The sequence below is a fragment of the Muntiacus reevesi genome, chromosome 5 (assembly GCF_963930625.1).
Source record: "Muntiacus reevesi chromosome 5, mMunRee1.1, whole genome shotgun sequence".
NCBI lineage: Eukaryota > Metazoa > Chordata > Mammalia > Artiodactyla > Cervidae > Muntiacus > Muntiacus reevesi.
The window spans coordinates 50238269-50252054 of NC_089253.1; the positions used below are offsets into that span (position 1 = coordinate 50238269).

Here is a 13786-nt window from a genome sequence, read left to right on the forward strand (position 1 = left end):
CAGAGAGCAGAAGCGCTGGCGGTGCGGCCCGGGGGAGCGGGGCCGACTGCAGGGGAGATGAAGGAGCAGTCACACCGCTTTCTTCTCAGGGAACAAGCGGCGTGGCAGTGGAGGGTGACGCCCCGCTCACGTAGAGCCTCGGCTGTGGAGAAGGTTGAGGACCGCCCACCGCAAGCGCCGCCCGCTTCCTGGGCACCTTCCGGGCTCCAGGACTCTCTCTCCACCTGCAGAGCCCTCTGTGTCTCTCCTCGTGCCAGGGGCTTCCGAGGATCAGGAACAGATTTTACTCTGGAGACAAGGTTCCTGGGCTGGGAAAGACCCCTCCATTCCAGCTGGTGCCCAGAACACTGCAAGCCAGGCTCTGCCCCTTGGGCCAGGCTATTAGCTCTGCCCCTTCAGGTATTGTGCCAGGGCAGAGATGAGTTCTGCCAAGGCCATCTGTTCTGAGGGCACAGAGACGCATGGCCTCAGGACTTCTAGGGTGAGGCAAAGAAGGCAGCTGTTGCTGCTGCTGCTGCTAAGTCAGCAGTATCAGTCGTATCCGACTCTGTGCAACCCCATAGACGGCAACCCACCAGGCTCCTCTGTCCCTGAGATTTTCCAGGCAAGAACACTGGAGTGGGTTGCCATTTCCTTCTCCAAAAGAAGGCAGGGGTCATATGAATTAAGGATTTAGGCCCTGACTCTGGCTCTGTGTGATCTTGGGCAAGTCACCTCTCTTTGCTGGGCCTCTGATTCTCCACCTGTACTATAAAAGATTTGGATTAAATGATCCTAATGATTAATTAATGATCCTGAGACCCATGCAGCTGGGATTCAGTACATGATTAGCAGGAGGAAGCAGAGACGAGGCGCATTATGTAAGAACCAGGGCAAACCGTGTACACAGGCTGGCAGAATCAGGAGGAGGGTGTCTGAGCTCCTTCCCACCACCTTCAGCAGCGGCTTGCCTAAGGCGCCAGGGAAAGAAGAGTCTCTCCCGAGAAGTGAGTCTTTGGTAAGGACCCCAGAGTGGGGAGATTCTCCTCAGACACCTGAGGGCCCCACACGATGCTTTCTGGTGTTTATGATCAGTAAATGCTTTTCTAGGGCCCAGCCTTGTAGGTCCAGAGAGTTTCCTTTATCTTCCTCTCCATCATTGTCTGAGAGCTTGAAGTTGGCTTTCAAATTCTACTGTATCCCCTGTCCATCTCCTCTTTGATTCTCTCTCCCTGTGGTGATTTTTGTGCACTGACAGTCCCATATTAGAGGTTCAGGTGGCAGGTAGTGGTGCTGGTCAGAGTATCTCAGCTGACCCTCTTTAAATATTTGAATTTCTTCTCTGAAACCAAAGCCACCTCACTCTCAGGCTGGAGAAGACAGTGGGAAAGGTGAGCTCCATCCCTCCACAAAGCCCCACGGCTGCCTTCTCTTCTTGGAGAGCTCAGGATCTGAGGGGTGGGTGTCCCCTGTAGGGGTGGTAGCCACTTGCCTCCTCAGAGAGAGTGGGCCAGAAAAAGAGACAGATGGCAGACAGAGGAAAGGATGAGGTGGGAGGTGGGAGGGGTCCGTGTGGGGCTGGGAGGGGAGGGCTGGGGGGAGGGAGAGAGAGAGTCTTTCCAACCAAGCAGTGGAGTGACGTGAGGGACCCGCTGAGGAAAGAGGAGAAGAAACGGCTGGACGTCAGGAAAGAGAGAAGTCATTGGCTTGACTCGCTCCCCGCCCTCCCCAGGCAACCTTCTACCCAGGCCCCTCAGAGGGTCAAAACTTGTCCGTCAGAGTTCCCGCCTGTCTAGAAGCTGTGAGGCTCCATTTGGAACCCAGAGTCCACAGGGTAAGGTTACAGGCTTTGAGGTATTAGGCCTGTTGGTGCGCAAATGAGGGTTAGTGCGGGCGGAGGGGAGCACTGGGCTCAGCGGGGTGGGGTGTTGGCTTTGAGGTTGGAAGGAGGCAGTAACTCTAATTAGGGCTTTCTTCTTCAAGATTTTTTTGATTATATAATTTGGTTTGGAGTAAGGTATGGGAGGTAAGTTGAAGAGACAGCTCTTGCTACAGATGGGGGCTTACTCCCTTGCCCAGCTAAAATTAAGAAAGAGGGAAAGTGCTAGTTTTAGCAGCATATATATATATGCTACACACACACACACACACACACACACACACACACACACACATTTATCAGTGTAATTATAACTGATTCGAGTTGTATGGCAGAAACCAACACAACATTGTAAAGCAATTATCATCCAATTAAAAAATAAAAAAACAAAATAAAATTGGAATGATACAGAAGATTAGCATGGTCCCTGCACAAGGATAACATGCAAATTCATAAAGCATTCCATATTTTTTATAACTGAATCACTTTGCTATACAGCAAAGATTGGCCCAACACTGTAAATCAACTATACTTCAATTTTAAAAATTGAAGGAAAAAAAAGAGTCTCCTAGACTTGTGCAGCTGGCTTTGGGGAAAGGTATGTTATCAGAAATACACCAGGTACTTCACACCCACACGACACACATTCCCTGACCCATCTGTGCATATGTGGATGAACATGCGTGAACATTTGAACTCATCTGTACTGAGATACCTACAGAACTTTCTGGGTGTGTAAAACCATACACAAAGGGTTCTTTTGTTTCTGTAATCTTTTGTTTCTAAAAAACTGCATTCATAAATATATTTTAAAGCTAACATTCTTTTCTGTAATCAGTTCTAACTGGAATCAATTTTTAAGCTTATGTTCCCTAAATGGATTAGGCATTCCTGGAACTAGGCTTGCCCTACTTATTTCTGTGCCCCCAGAGACAAATCCAGGGCCTGGGACTATTAAGATAGCTCATAAATGTTCATCAGGCAAAGGCACGAATGAATGAATGATCCTCTTAAAAACCATAGGTTTCCTTAATGGTGAAGTTTCTCTAAATCTAGTGTAGTGGTTAATTGTACTCTGAGTGGGTGACTGTATAAGAGAGCACATTTGTGTATGCCTAGTTAGTAGGGAGTTATGTAGACAAGGGGACACGCATGAGTGTGTGTGTTGAGATTAGTAAATGAGATTTTGCCAGGTGCCTGCACATTCCTGCATGCGTGAATGAATATCAGTGTGTGGCCGAAACTAAAATGGGGGCTGACAGAAGACATCCCCTGAGATGTAGCCCCAGCCTGGAGAGAGCCTGCACTTGCAAGGAAGACCCTAAGTGTGTGACGAACGGCTTAAGGGTCTGCAAGCATGGGGGTGGGAAGTGGGATGAGTTTGTGAGCTGTTCCCCCAGGACTGGACACCTTAGTGATTCGGCTTCCTTCTCATTCTATTCCTCACCTGCCAGGACCCCCATGAAGCTCCTGGCCTTACTGAGCCTTCTGATCCTGATGCTGCAGGAAGCAGGGACAGCATCTCTCTCAAAGGAGAAGAGGGAAGGAGACCAACCGTACGGGGAAGGCGATTCTTATGCCGTTCTGCATCTGGGGGACTATGTCCTGAGCCTGGACAACTATGATGAGGTCATTGATCCAAGCAACTATGACGAGCTCACAGACTACAGGGACCAGCTCCCCCAGGTGAGGGCCATGCAGCAGACTCACTGCATTCTCTGAAAGAAACTGGGAACCAGAGGCCTGGTCCCTCTCTACCTCGTAATCAGCTGTCTCAAGCCACTGTCTTTCCCTGGGAAGTGGAAATTGTTGTTCCTCCACAGGAAACTGTCACTTACATAATGCTAAGAAAGAAAACACAAAACTTTACATTTGTAGCGAAAATTGTGAGCCTTCCCTTGGAAGTCACACATCCCTCCCTCACTCTGTCTTCAAGTGAGACCATAAAGTGTATCTCACTGGAACATCAGCAGTGTCCTCACATTCTCCTAGAAAAAAGGAGCGCCACAGCCTGTCCTAGACTGCCTTCCATTCCGAAGTCCATTCCTCAGCCCTGCCTGCCTTTGCGGGGGCTGACATGAAGATTGCACTCATTTGCTGTGTGAGCTGATCCCATAGGCAAGGGAAGGTCCCGGGTCAGGGGGTCTGGAGATCGGTCCCAACTCTCCCACCAGCTTGGCCGCCTGCTGGCCCCCTGAGCTCAGGCCCTCCCTGTCTGGACCTCCGTTTCTGCCTCCATAGCTTGATGAGAGACCAGACACTCAGAGAGTCCTTGTTTGTCACACTTTCTGCCCGCCCCGCCCTCTTCTCCACAGGGACTCTCTGTAAGCTTGGAATTGGTTGCTGAAGTTCCCAGACTACAAAGCGAAATTCCTCTCAGGCAAAAACTGACTGACTGTGTACTGTGTCTCCAGGTTAAAGGGACCGGCCTGGCTTCTCTCACCAGGACACGTTTTACTCAGAGCACAGAGGTTGCAAGGACACTCCCTTCAAACCCCACGATGGCCAGGCCTCCGACACTAGGCCTGCTGGCTGCCCCGGCCAACCATGGTAAGTTCACAGACACAGTCTCAGTAGCCACAGGTCACAGACTGGGTAGCCACGACTGAACACCAGGGGTGCCAAAGAGGAGGTTGTCAGGTGGAGAGCAGAGGGTCAGGGAGAGAAGGGGAAACGGCCATGGGGTGGAACGTGGGAAACAGAGGGAGAGGTTGACTGTTCCTGATGCTTCTGCCTGAATGCACAACCTGGATGGAAGGCAAAGAAAGCAAGAACTCCCCTGTGCCTAGCAAAGCCACCTACCTTAATTAACGGCATCGCTGGGGAAGCAGGTTGAGTGGTAATTAGATTAGAGACAATTAAAAACCTGTACAGAAGAATAAATAACTTTGTGGCTGTCATTTGGCATGGGAGCAAATGAAGAATTTATTTTGCTTTTCAGCTTGTATTCCCTCCCTAACATCTTCTCCCCCACTCCCTGAGGCCCTCCTGGAGACTCAGATGCTGGCATATCCATCAGTAGGGGGTTGGCACTCTGCTGGGGTTCAGAACTGAAGCACAGGAGGATGCAGTTAATTCCGGAATTGCTTGTTCTCAGTTCCTATTCTTCTCTTGAGATGTTTGCCTTGAGTGGGTACAGGGTAATGAGGCATCATTAGAGAAAACACTTCAGGCAGGAATCTATGACCTTCCAGGCTTAAAGGGCCTCAGCTGGACCTGCCATCCAAGGTCTGAGGATAAGTACACTGTCTATCATGGCTGGTGAGGAAAAGCTGTCTCTTAATCTTGAGTCCATGTCACTACCAACAGAGTTCCTCTTTGAGCTAGACTAGCAGTGATCTTTAGTAACCTCTGTCCTTTCTAAGAGCAAGAGATAGAAACTTTCTGCAGTATTCAATAAAACCTTCCCAACTCGTTAAAGCCAGTCTGAGCTCAGTGGCCTGGCCTAAGTCTCATGACCACTGGTCATAGACTGAGAAGAGGGGAGGGACGTTTCCCAACAGAAAACTGAGATGCTGATATCATAAGAAGGGGAAATGAATCCTCGGCAGTCAGTGTCCACTCCACCTTGACTCTCTTATGCTTTTTGGAGCCACCTAGAACCTAATTCCTCGCCCACAAGGCAGGTGTCAGAGTCAGCAGCCATTGGCCACTGCGCTGGCTTTGTATCATCTGCAGTGCACTTTTGGGGACCAGAGAGAAGCCCCATGGAAAGGAGACTAATACACCCACCTCTGTGGTTGCATCTAAATGTCCTAAGAATACCCATATAGGCCCAGAAAAATCTACACAGGACCCGGGTCTGATGGAGGCACTAAGGGCTTGGATTGTAATGGTAATAACTGAGGGAGGCTCTGCTTCTCTCAGTCAAGGGCTGAGTGCCAGACCTAAGCAGCCAGCAGCAGTTCCGGGGGCACTGTGACAGTCGGTCTGGGTGGCAACCCGAGAAGACACAGGTGACCTCGGCTCAGACACTCCCTGGCCAGGGCCCTTGGTCCCAGAGGCTGAGGGAGTCTCACAGGGGTGTGGGGGTGGGGGCAGTGTGTCTCCCATTGGTCCCAGAGACTGAAGGAGTCTCACGGAGGTGTGTGTGGGGAGGTTTCTCCCATTGGCCTCAGAGGCCAAGGGCATCTCACAGGGATGTGTGTGTGTTTGGGGGGGGTGGGGAGGTTGTGTCTCCCATTGGTCCCAGAGGCTGAGGGAGTCTCACAGGGGTGTGTATGTGTGTAGGGGGAGGTGTCTCCCATTGGTCCCAGAGGCTGAGGGAGTCTCACAGGGGTGTGTGTGGGGGGGGGGGGAGGTGTCTCCCATTGGTCTCAGAGGCTGAGGGAGTCTCACAGGGGTGTGTATGTATGTGTGTAGGGGGAGGTGTCTCCCATTGGTCCCAGAGGCTGAGGGAGTCTCACAGGGGTGTGTATGTATGTGTGTAGGGGGAGGTGTCTCCCATTGGTCTCAGAGGCTGAGGGAGTCTCACAGGGGTGTGTGTGTGGGGGGGGGAGGTGTCTCCCATTGGTCTCAGAGGCTGAGGGAGTCTCACAGGGGTGTGTGTGTGTGTAGGGGGAGGTGTCTCTCATTGGCCCCAGAGGCTGAGGGAGTCTCACAGGGGTGTGTATGTGTGTAGGGGGAGGTGTCTCCCATTGGTCCCAGAGGCTGAGGGAGTCTCACAGGGGTGTGTATGTATGTGCGTAGGGGGAGGTGTCTCCCATTGGTCTCAGAGGCTGAGGGAGTCTCACAGGGGTGTGTGTGTGGGGGGGGGAGGTGTCTCCCATTGGTCTCAGAGGCTGAGGGAGTCTCACAGGGGTGTTTGTGTGTGTGGGGGGGAGGTGTCTCCCATTGGTCTCAGAGGCTGAGGGAGTCTCACAGGGGTGTGTGTGTGTGGGGGTGGAGGTGTCTCCCATTGGTCTCAGAGGCTGAGGGAGTCTCACAGGGGTGTGTGTGTGTGTATAGGGGGAGGTGTCTCCCATTGGTCTCAGAGGCTGAGGGAGTCTCACAGGGGTGTGTGTGTGTGGGGGGGAGGTGTCTCCCATTGGTCTCAGAGGCTGAGGGAGTCTCACAGGGGTGTTTGTGTGTGTGGGGGGGAGGTGTCTCCCATTGGTCTCAGAGGCTGAGGGAGTCTCACAGGGGTGTGTGTGTGTGGGGGGGGAGGTGTCTCCCATTGGTCTCAGAGGCTGAGGGAGTCTCACAGGGGTGTGTGTGTGTGGGGGGGAGGTGTCTCCCATTGGTCTCAGAGGCTGAGGGAGTCTCACAGGGGTGTGTGTGTGGGGGGGGAGGTGTCTCCCATTGGTCTCAGAGGCTGAGGGAGTCTCACAGGGGTGTGTGTGTGTGTGTAGGGGGAGGTGTCTCCCATTGGTCTCAGAGGCTGAGGGAGTCTCACAGGGGTGTGTGTGTGTGGGGGGGGGAGGTGTCTCCCATTGGTCTCAGAGGCTGAGGGAGTCTCACAGGGGTGTGTGTGTGTGTAGGGGGAGGTGTCTCCCATTGGTCTCAGAGGCTGAGGGAGTCTCACAGGGGTGTGTGTGTGTGTAGGGGGAGGTGTCTCCCATTGGTCTCAGAGGCTGAGGGAGTCTCACAGGTGTGTATGTGTGTAGGGAGAGGTGTCTCCCATTGGTCTCAGAGGCTGAGGGAGTCTCACGGATGTGTATGTGTGTAGGGGGAGGTGTCTCCCATTGGTCTCAGAGGCTGAGGGAGTCTCACGGGTGTGTGTGGGGGGGAGAGGTGTCTCCATTTGGCCCCAGAGGCTGAGGGAGTCTCACGGGTGTGTGTGGGGGGTCTCCCTTTGTCTATCCTCCGCCTGGACCAGGCCTGCCAACCTGTCTGATCTGCGTGTGCCTCGGTTCCTCTGTGTACTGTGACGACACGGACCTGGAGAACATCCCTCCCCTTCCCCAGATGACTGCCTACTTATACGCTCGGTTCAACCGCATCAGCCATATTCGGGCTGGAGACTTCAAAGGGCTGAGTATGTAACATCCTGGCAAAGAAAAGAGTGGGTGGGCAGAGGGAACCCCTCGGTTCTTTCCCTTGCCACTCAGCCACACTGAACAGTCATTAGAGTGGCCCTTCCCTGTGGCTTTCAGTCTCTCCAGCTTGGAAATTAGTCTAATTCCTGGCCTTGAAGGTTTTTCTACGGCAGAAATGACCTGTTCTTGTTTTTGCTCCACAAAGCTATGGGAAGCTGGGGAAGCAAAGCTATGAGCAAGCTTATGTTTTCAGGCTGTCCTAGCAGTTGTAGCTCTCTGCCCTCCTGGCCTCTGGACAAAACCAGGCTAAAGCTGGTCTCTAACCCAGATTCTACCGCTAATTGCTGACAGGCTTCCCGGGCCTCAGAGTTCTTTTGGATTCTTTTGTTAGTTTGTGTAAACTAACAGGTAGAAGTAGGATGGATCCAGGAATTCCTGCACCTGTTGGGTCTTACCCTCGGAAGCTTTCTTCCAAGCCAATCCACACAGGACAGAACACTCCAGGGAAGGTATCATGGAATCTGAGGACTTTCCCAGGTTTATCAAGGTCTTCTTTCTGGTTTGACCCTGGTGCAAGTGGAGCCCTGGCTCACCTCCCCTGTGCTGAGACAGGAGAAGGGTGTGGGCAGCTCCAGCAGGAGCAAGGGAAGATGGTGTGTCCCTGTGTTCTGCTCTGCACCTCTTAGCAAAACTGAAGAGGATTGATCTCTCTGGCAATTCCATCTCCTCCATCGATGACAAGGCCCTCCGCCTGCTGCCTGCTCTGCGGGATCTGATCCTCCCTGAGAACAAGCTCGCGGCACTGCCTGTGCTGCCCACCAGTATCGAGGTCCTGGACGTCCGCATGAATCGGCTCCAGAGCTCAGGGATACAGCCGGAAGCCTTCAGGGTGAGCCAAGGCCTTGCATCCCCGTCTACTGCATGCCACCCGTGCCCACAACCACACAGACATGCACCTGGCCCTCATGGAATATCTCTGTCCCAATCCTGCTCTGGGGCATGAAAGTCAAATGTCATTTTCTTTCTTTTTTTTTTAATCTTTTGCTTTTATTTGCATTTATTTTTTGTGGCATTTATTCCCAGGCCATCAGTTTTTGTTTCTTCGGTTTCTTCTGAAAGGATATCTTTTTCTTCTGTGCAAACATCCTCTTCTGGTTTAGGAACAATCTGTTCTTTTTCAGTAAGGGTCATCTCAACGTGGCAGGGGGAGCTCCTTTCTGGGTTGATCCAAGTCCCAAGCTGCATCTTCGGGGCTTTGTTCCCATGAGATGCTGAGTGACCAGGGATCTAACCCTTTCAGTCCAGCATTACTCTCTGCATTTCTGAGCACATGCAGTAAAAATTCAGCACTTTTTGGGCCACCAACCCTGCATCCAGCCCCACCCCTTGACCTGGGCACACCTACCAGTTCCACCATTGTAACAATGGAATGATGGCCCATATCGCTTCTGTAAAGTGACATCTTTCAGGTAACTTGGTAGCCTTTCAGATATGCATACCCTTAATGACTTGGGCAGTTTCACAAAAGTTCTTAAAGTGAACAAGAAGATTTAAACCTCTTGATTTGCATGATTTTGTGGGGTTTTCTGGGTCAGGTGGATAGAGAACTGTTTTTAGAGCTCACCTCAGGCCACTTACCAGAAAAGCCAAGCCCCATTTTCTTCATCTAAGCCATCAGCAACTCCCCCTCTCCCTGTTGGGGCACCTGGCCTCTTGGGTTCTTTCTGTGCACCTGCTCGTTCACCTCCCTGTGCCCCAGTGTTCTCCACACACTCACATTCTGCTCCCCAAACACTTGGACTAACATATGACTTGACTTGGAATTGTACTGATTCCTGCTCTCACTCTGCATATCTTTTTGTTTTCAGAACCCACCACTAACTGACCAACCATTGTCCTTCTAGGAGCAATTTCTCAAGAGAGACAATCTGGTTGGTCCCTGGCTGGCCAGTTTCAACAGGAAGGGCTAAACGCATGGCACGGATACGGCCCCCTGGGCTGCCCATTCAGCAGTCCAGGGAGTCCTGGGGGCAGTCCCAGTGGGGAAACGGAGAGAGCTGTGAGTGAGGCTGACACCCCAGCTGTCACACTCACACGCACAACTTTCTCCATCATGCATGTGACTCTCCTCACGCTGGTCTGAGTATCTCCCAGCCGTGCTCTCTACATTTGGTCCAGATTTAGCATCTGGAGATTGTTTTTCTTTGCTGGAGACTTTTCACTTGGGAAAGTCCCTTCTGATAGCAGGGGTGTTGAAGCTGGGCCAGAATGTCCTGCTGGCCTGCTTCCCAGCCGTCCTTGCCCCTTGCTTGCTCCTTCCAGAGTCCCCCTGACACTGCTGAGCCACTTCATGGCGCTCAGATACAGCAGCTGTTCCTTCTGCATCCAGTGGGAGGAGATGAGCTGTCCCTGAAGCAACCAGCTCAGGACCCGGCACCTGCCTGAGGCCCAAGAGACAGGCCCAGGAGTGAAGGAATGGGGTCACCTCAGCACCCCTCACTCCTAGGGCCCCACAGAGCCCACCAGCCCCCTGCGTCCTTTGCCTCCTCCCCAGGCACTGGAGAAGCTGCAGTTCCTCTACCTGGCTGATAACCTGCTGGATGCCATCCCCCGGTCCCTGCCCCTGAGCCTGCGCTCGCTGCACCTGCAGGTGAGCGGCTGCTCCAGGAACAAGGGTGTTGAACGGCACAGAAGGTGGAGGTCAGATTGCAGGGAGCCCCCTTCAGCAGTGTTGGGTCTCCGTCACTGAGAGCTCGGAGACCAGAGTTGGTGCATCTCACTCAGACCACTGTCTACACCCTCCATCTCATTCCTTCCCCTTCCTGCCCTTTAAAACACTTCCCCTCCGCGTTCTTATCCCACCTCACACAGTGCTCACCCCTGCTCCCCTCCCCCTCTCCCTCCCCCCTTTCTCCATCCTCAGTGGGTCCCCGGCCTCCTTCCTTGGATGTGGCCCCGGCCTCTGGGCCTCGGTGTCTCCAGTTGCAAAGGGGAGGAGGTGGGCTGGTAGGGAGAGGCCTGAGCCCGCCTCCGTGCGGCCTGAGGGCAGACTCACCAGGCAGAGAAGCGTCACAGCTGTGTTCTCTCCAGAATAACATGATAGAGACCATGCAGAGTGATGTCTTCTGCGACGCCGAAGAGCACAGACACACCAGGAGGCAGCTGGAAGACGTCCGCCTGGACGGCAATCCCATCAACCTGAGCCTCTTCCCCAGCGCGTACTTCTGCCTGCCTCGGCTCCCCACCGGCCGCTTTGTCTAAGTCTGCCCACCTCCTAAACAGTGACCTTTCATCCAGGCATTAGTCAGCCTCAAGATCCAGTGACAAAAACCCACTGCTCCCCCTCCCTCAACACACACCCACACACACATGCACACACATGCGCATGCACACATACAAATGCACATGCAAATGCGCGCACATGCACATGCACACACGAATGCACACATGCGCGCACGCACACACACTGAAATGTCCTCCAGGAGCCAGATTTACATCTCTCCATCCTCTTTCCTTAACACCTTATGGCTCCTGGATCAAAGAGTAAAGATGTCTGCAGCAAAGCTCTTTCCCATATTCCACATTCTTCCTACCCACACAGAAGGCCAAAAGAATCATGTAAGAACCAGAGGAGAAACAGAAAGAGAAGAAGAAGGGGAATAAGCAGTCATGTGCTGGAACCAGTTCTTACTACTAGGCTTGCAAGAACTGATTATTAAATTTTCCAGAATTTTTCAAGCCAGTTCTTAAATGCAGTCATTATTAAAAACTAAGTCATATAAGCTCACAATTAAATATTTTATGTTGAAAACAAATGCAATAAATACTCAAACTCATCACTTCCCAATTATTTTACTATGTTATACTATTAACCATGTTCTTGAATTTATTTATGTCTGTGGTATCTTTAGTGGAAATACTATATAATGACATGCTGTTAGTGACATCACACTGGTAGTTTGAAATTGGCCATGGTGGGAGTATTTATACCACAGAATTAGTGAATACTATGTATTAGGATTTTGTTAGAGAGAGAGCCTGTTCTTAAGCCTTTGCCAGAACCACTGAGGATGAAAACAGCTGTTTAAACTAGCCTCCCCCTATCTCCAGGCCACCCCACTGGGGATAGAGTGGGATTTCTGGGGCTTTTGAAAGTTCCTTGCTTTTCCTATGCCGAAGCTTGCTGTTAGACATGGAGGGAGCCTTTCCTAAGGATGGGGAACGGACATGAGTCTTCGTCTGGAGGCCCTTCTTGCAATGCTTACCTATTCCTGGCTCTTCCTGGCCACGCTCTCTTCCGTGTTTAACCACCAGATGGCAGCCTTGTACAAAGATAAATAAATAAATAGAGCAATTACTCATCTGCAGTTTTCCTGGATTCAGGGCGGGGCCCACTGTGCTGGGAGAATGGGAAGAAGGGCAACTATGACCTGACCAACTTACTCCTTGAATTATAATGGTAGGAGAGATGTCATCTTTCTTCTTATAAGGACTTTGTGGGCAAGGGGGTGGTAATAGATGAGTGCTTGGCATCAGGTATTCATTGGAGCATAGAAGAGGGGTGTATGTGCTCAGTTGCTCAGTCGTGTCTGACTCTTTGCAACTCCATGGACTGTAGCCCTCCAGGCTCCTCTGTCCATGGGATTCTCCAGGCAAGAATACTGGAGCAGGTTGCCATTTCCTTCTCCAGGGGATCTTCCCGACCCAGGGTTTGAACCCACATCTCTGGCATCTCCTGCATTGACAGGTGGGTTCTTAACCACTGGGCCACCTGGTGAGGCAGGCAGCGCATGTATTCATTCAAGCAAGGGTTTTATTGGGCACCTACCTGCCATGTGCAGATGACATGCAGCAGGCATATTCCTTTTCTTCATGGAACTTAGAGTTGAGTGTGGAAGACATGTGTTGAACAGATAATCACACAGGTAACCACACTATTCAACTCATGATAAATACTGTAAAAGGAATATGCAAAATGCTATGAGAACTTACAGAAGGGGGACACGGGTTAAGGGTCCAAGAGACCTTGAAGAATCAATGTCTAAGCTGAAAGCTGAAGGACTAGGAGCCAGTCAAGCAACCACTCAGTGCCCCCAGGTGATCCTCACGTCTGGATGAACGGGTGTGTCTTGTGGTCCACATAGGAGGGGACCTATCTGTCTGCCTCCTCCCCCTCTGTCTAGCACTTCTGCAAGCACTGTGGCTGCTCAGGCCAGTGCTGTAAGCAGACCAGTCAGGGACTATTATTCACATTCTTCAGATGAAGACTTTGAGAACTAGAGAAGACTCCACACACAAGCTGCAAACTGTGAGTGGGTGGGAAGGGACCCGGTTTAGTTGCTGCTGTCTGCCCTCTCTCTCCCTGGGGATCCGAGGATTCCAGGACCCAAGGACCTCTCTCTCTCATCCCCCAGGAGCATCCTCTCCCTATCCCACACTATTTGATTATGACAAGGCCTTGGCATGCAGCAGCTAGAAACCACAAGATCCCTGAGTGCAAGAAACCCTGGTTTGAAATAATCCAGTAAAAAGAATCGAAGAAATTTTCCAGAAGTGGGGCTCTCAGGTACCAGAAACTGCATCATACCCTCACACCCTGAGGTTAATACGTGCTAAGTAAAGAGAGGCATCTGACCCCTGTTCTCATGTAGCAAAAGTGGACTAAGGATTTCTGGACTCCTGGAATCTGCCAGATGTGTATTAGGAGTTTTTATGCACATCAACTCACTTAGCCCCAAGCCGCACTCTAGTTAATAGAGATGTTGATCTCCATACTGTGGATGGCAAAACAAGCTTATGGAAGGGAAGTACCCACATCCACACAGCTAACAAGTGGCAGGGACAGGATTCAGACCTGGGACCCTCTGAGCACAGGGAGCCGAGAATTGTTCTCACAGCACACCACGCAGGCACTGCTGTCAAGGCCAGCCCAGCAGGCAGTTTCCTCCCTGAGGCTCAGCCTGCTGTGCGG

The 13786-nt window shown here is 51.7% G+C and overlaps 1 protein-coding gene and 1 pseudogene across 1 annotated transcript; both read left to right on the forward strand.

Moving 5' to 3' along the window:
• Positions 1-980: 980 nt before the first annotated feature.
• Positions 981-11076, forward strand: OPTC (opticin). The gene is made up of 8 exons (XM_065937491.1): positions 981-997; positions 1608-1813; positions 3313-3544; positions 4273-4408; positions 7656-7814; positions 8502-8704; positions 10370-10465; positions 10906-11076. The coding sequence occupies exons 3-8, from the start codon at positions 3320-3322 to the stop codon at positions 11074-11076; spliced, it is 990 nt and encodes a 329-aa protein (XP_065793563.1). The 5' UTR covers positions 981-997; positions 1608-1813; positions 3313-3319.
• LOC136170080 (U6 spliceosomal RNA) lies at positions 2245-2330 on the forward strand (annotated as a pseudogene).
• Positions 11077-13786: the final 2710 nt, after the last annotated feature.

What these genes read in the sequence shown, in the direction of transcription:
- OPTC (XM_065937491.1), top strand. Translation starts at nt 3,320, where the DNA reads ATGAAGCTCCTGGCCTTACTGAGCCTTCTGATCCTGATGCTGCAGGAA. An exon ending in TGGAGACTTCAAAGGGCTGA is followed by an intron (nt 7,815 to 8,501) that starts GTATGTAACATC and finishes TGCACCTCTTAG; the next exon opens with CAAAACTGAAGAGGATTGAT. An exon ending in TGCGCTCGCTGCACCTGCAG is followed by an intron (nt 10,466 to 10,905) that starts GTGAGCGGCTGC and finishes TGTTCTCTCCAG; the next exon opens with AATAACATGATAGAGACCAT.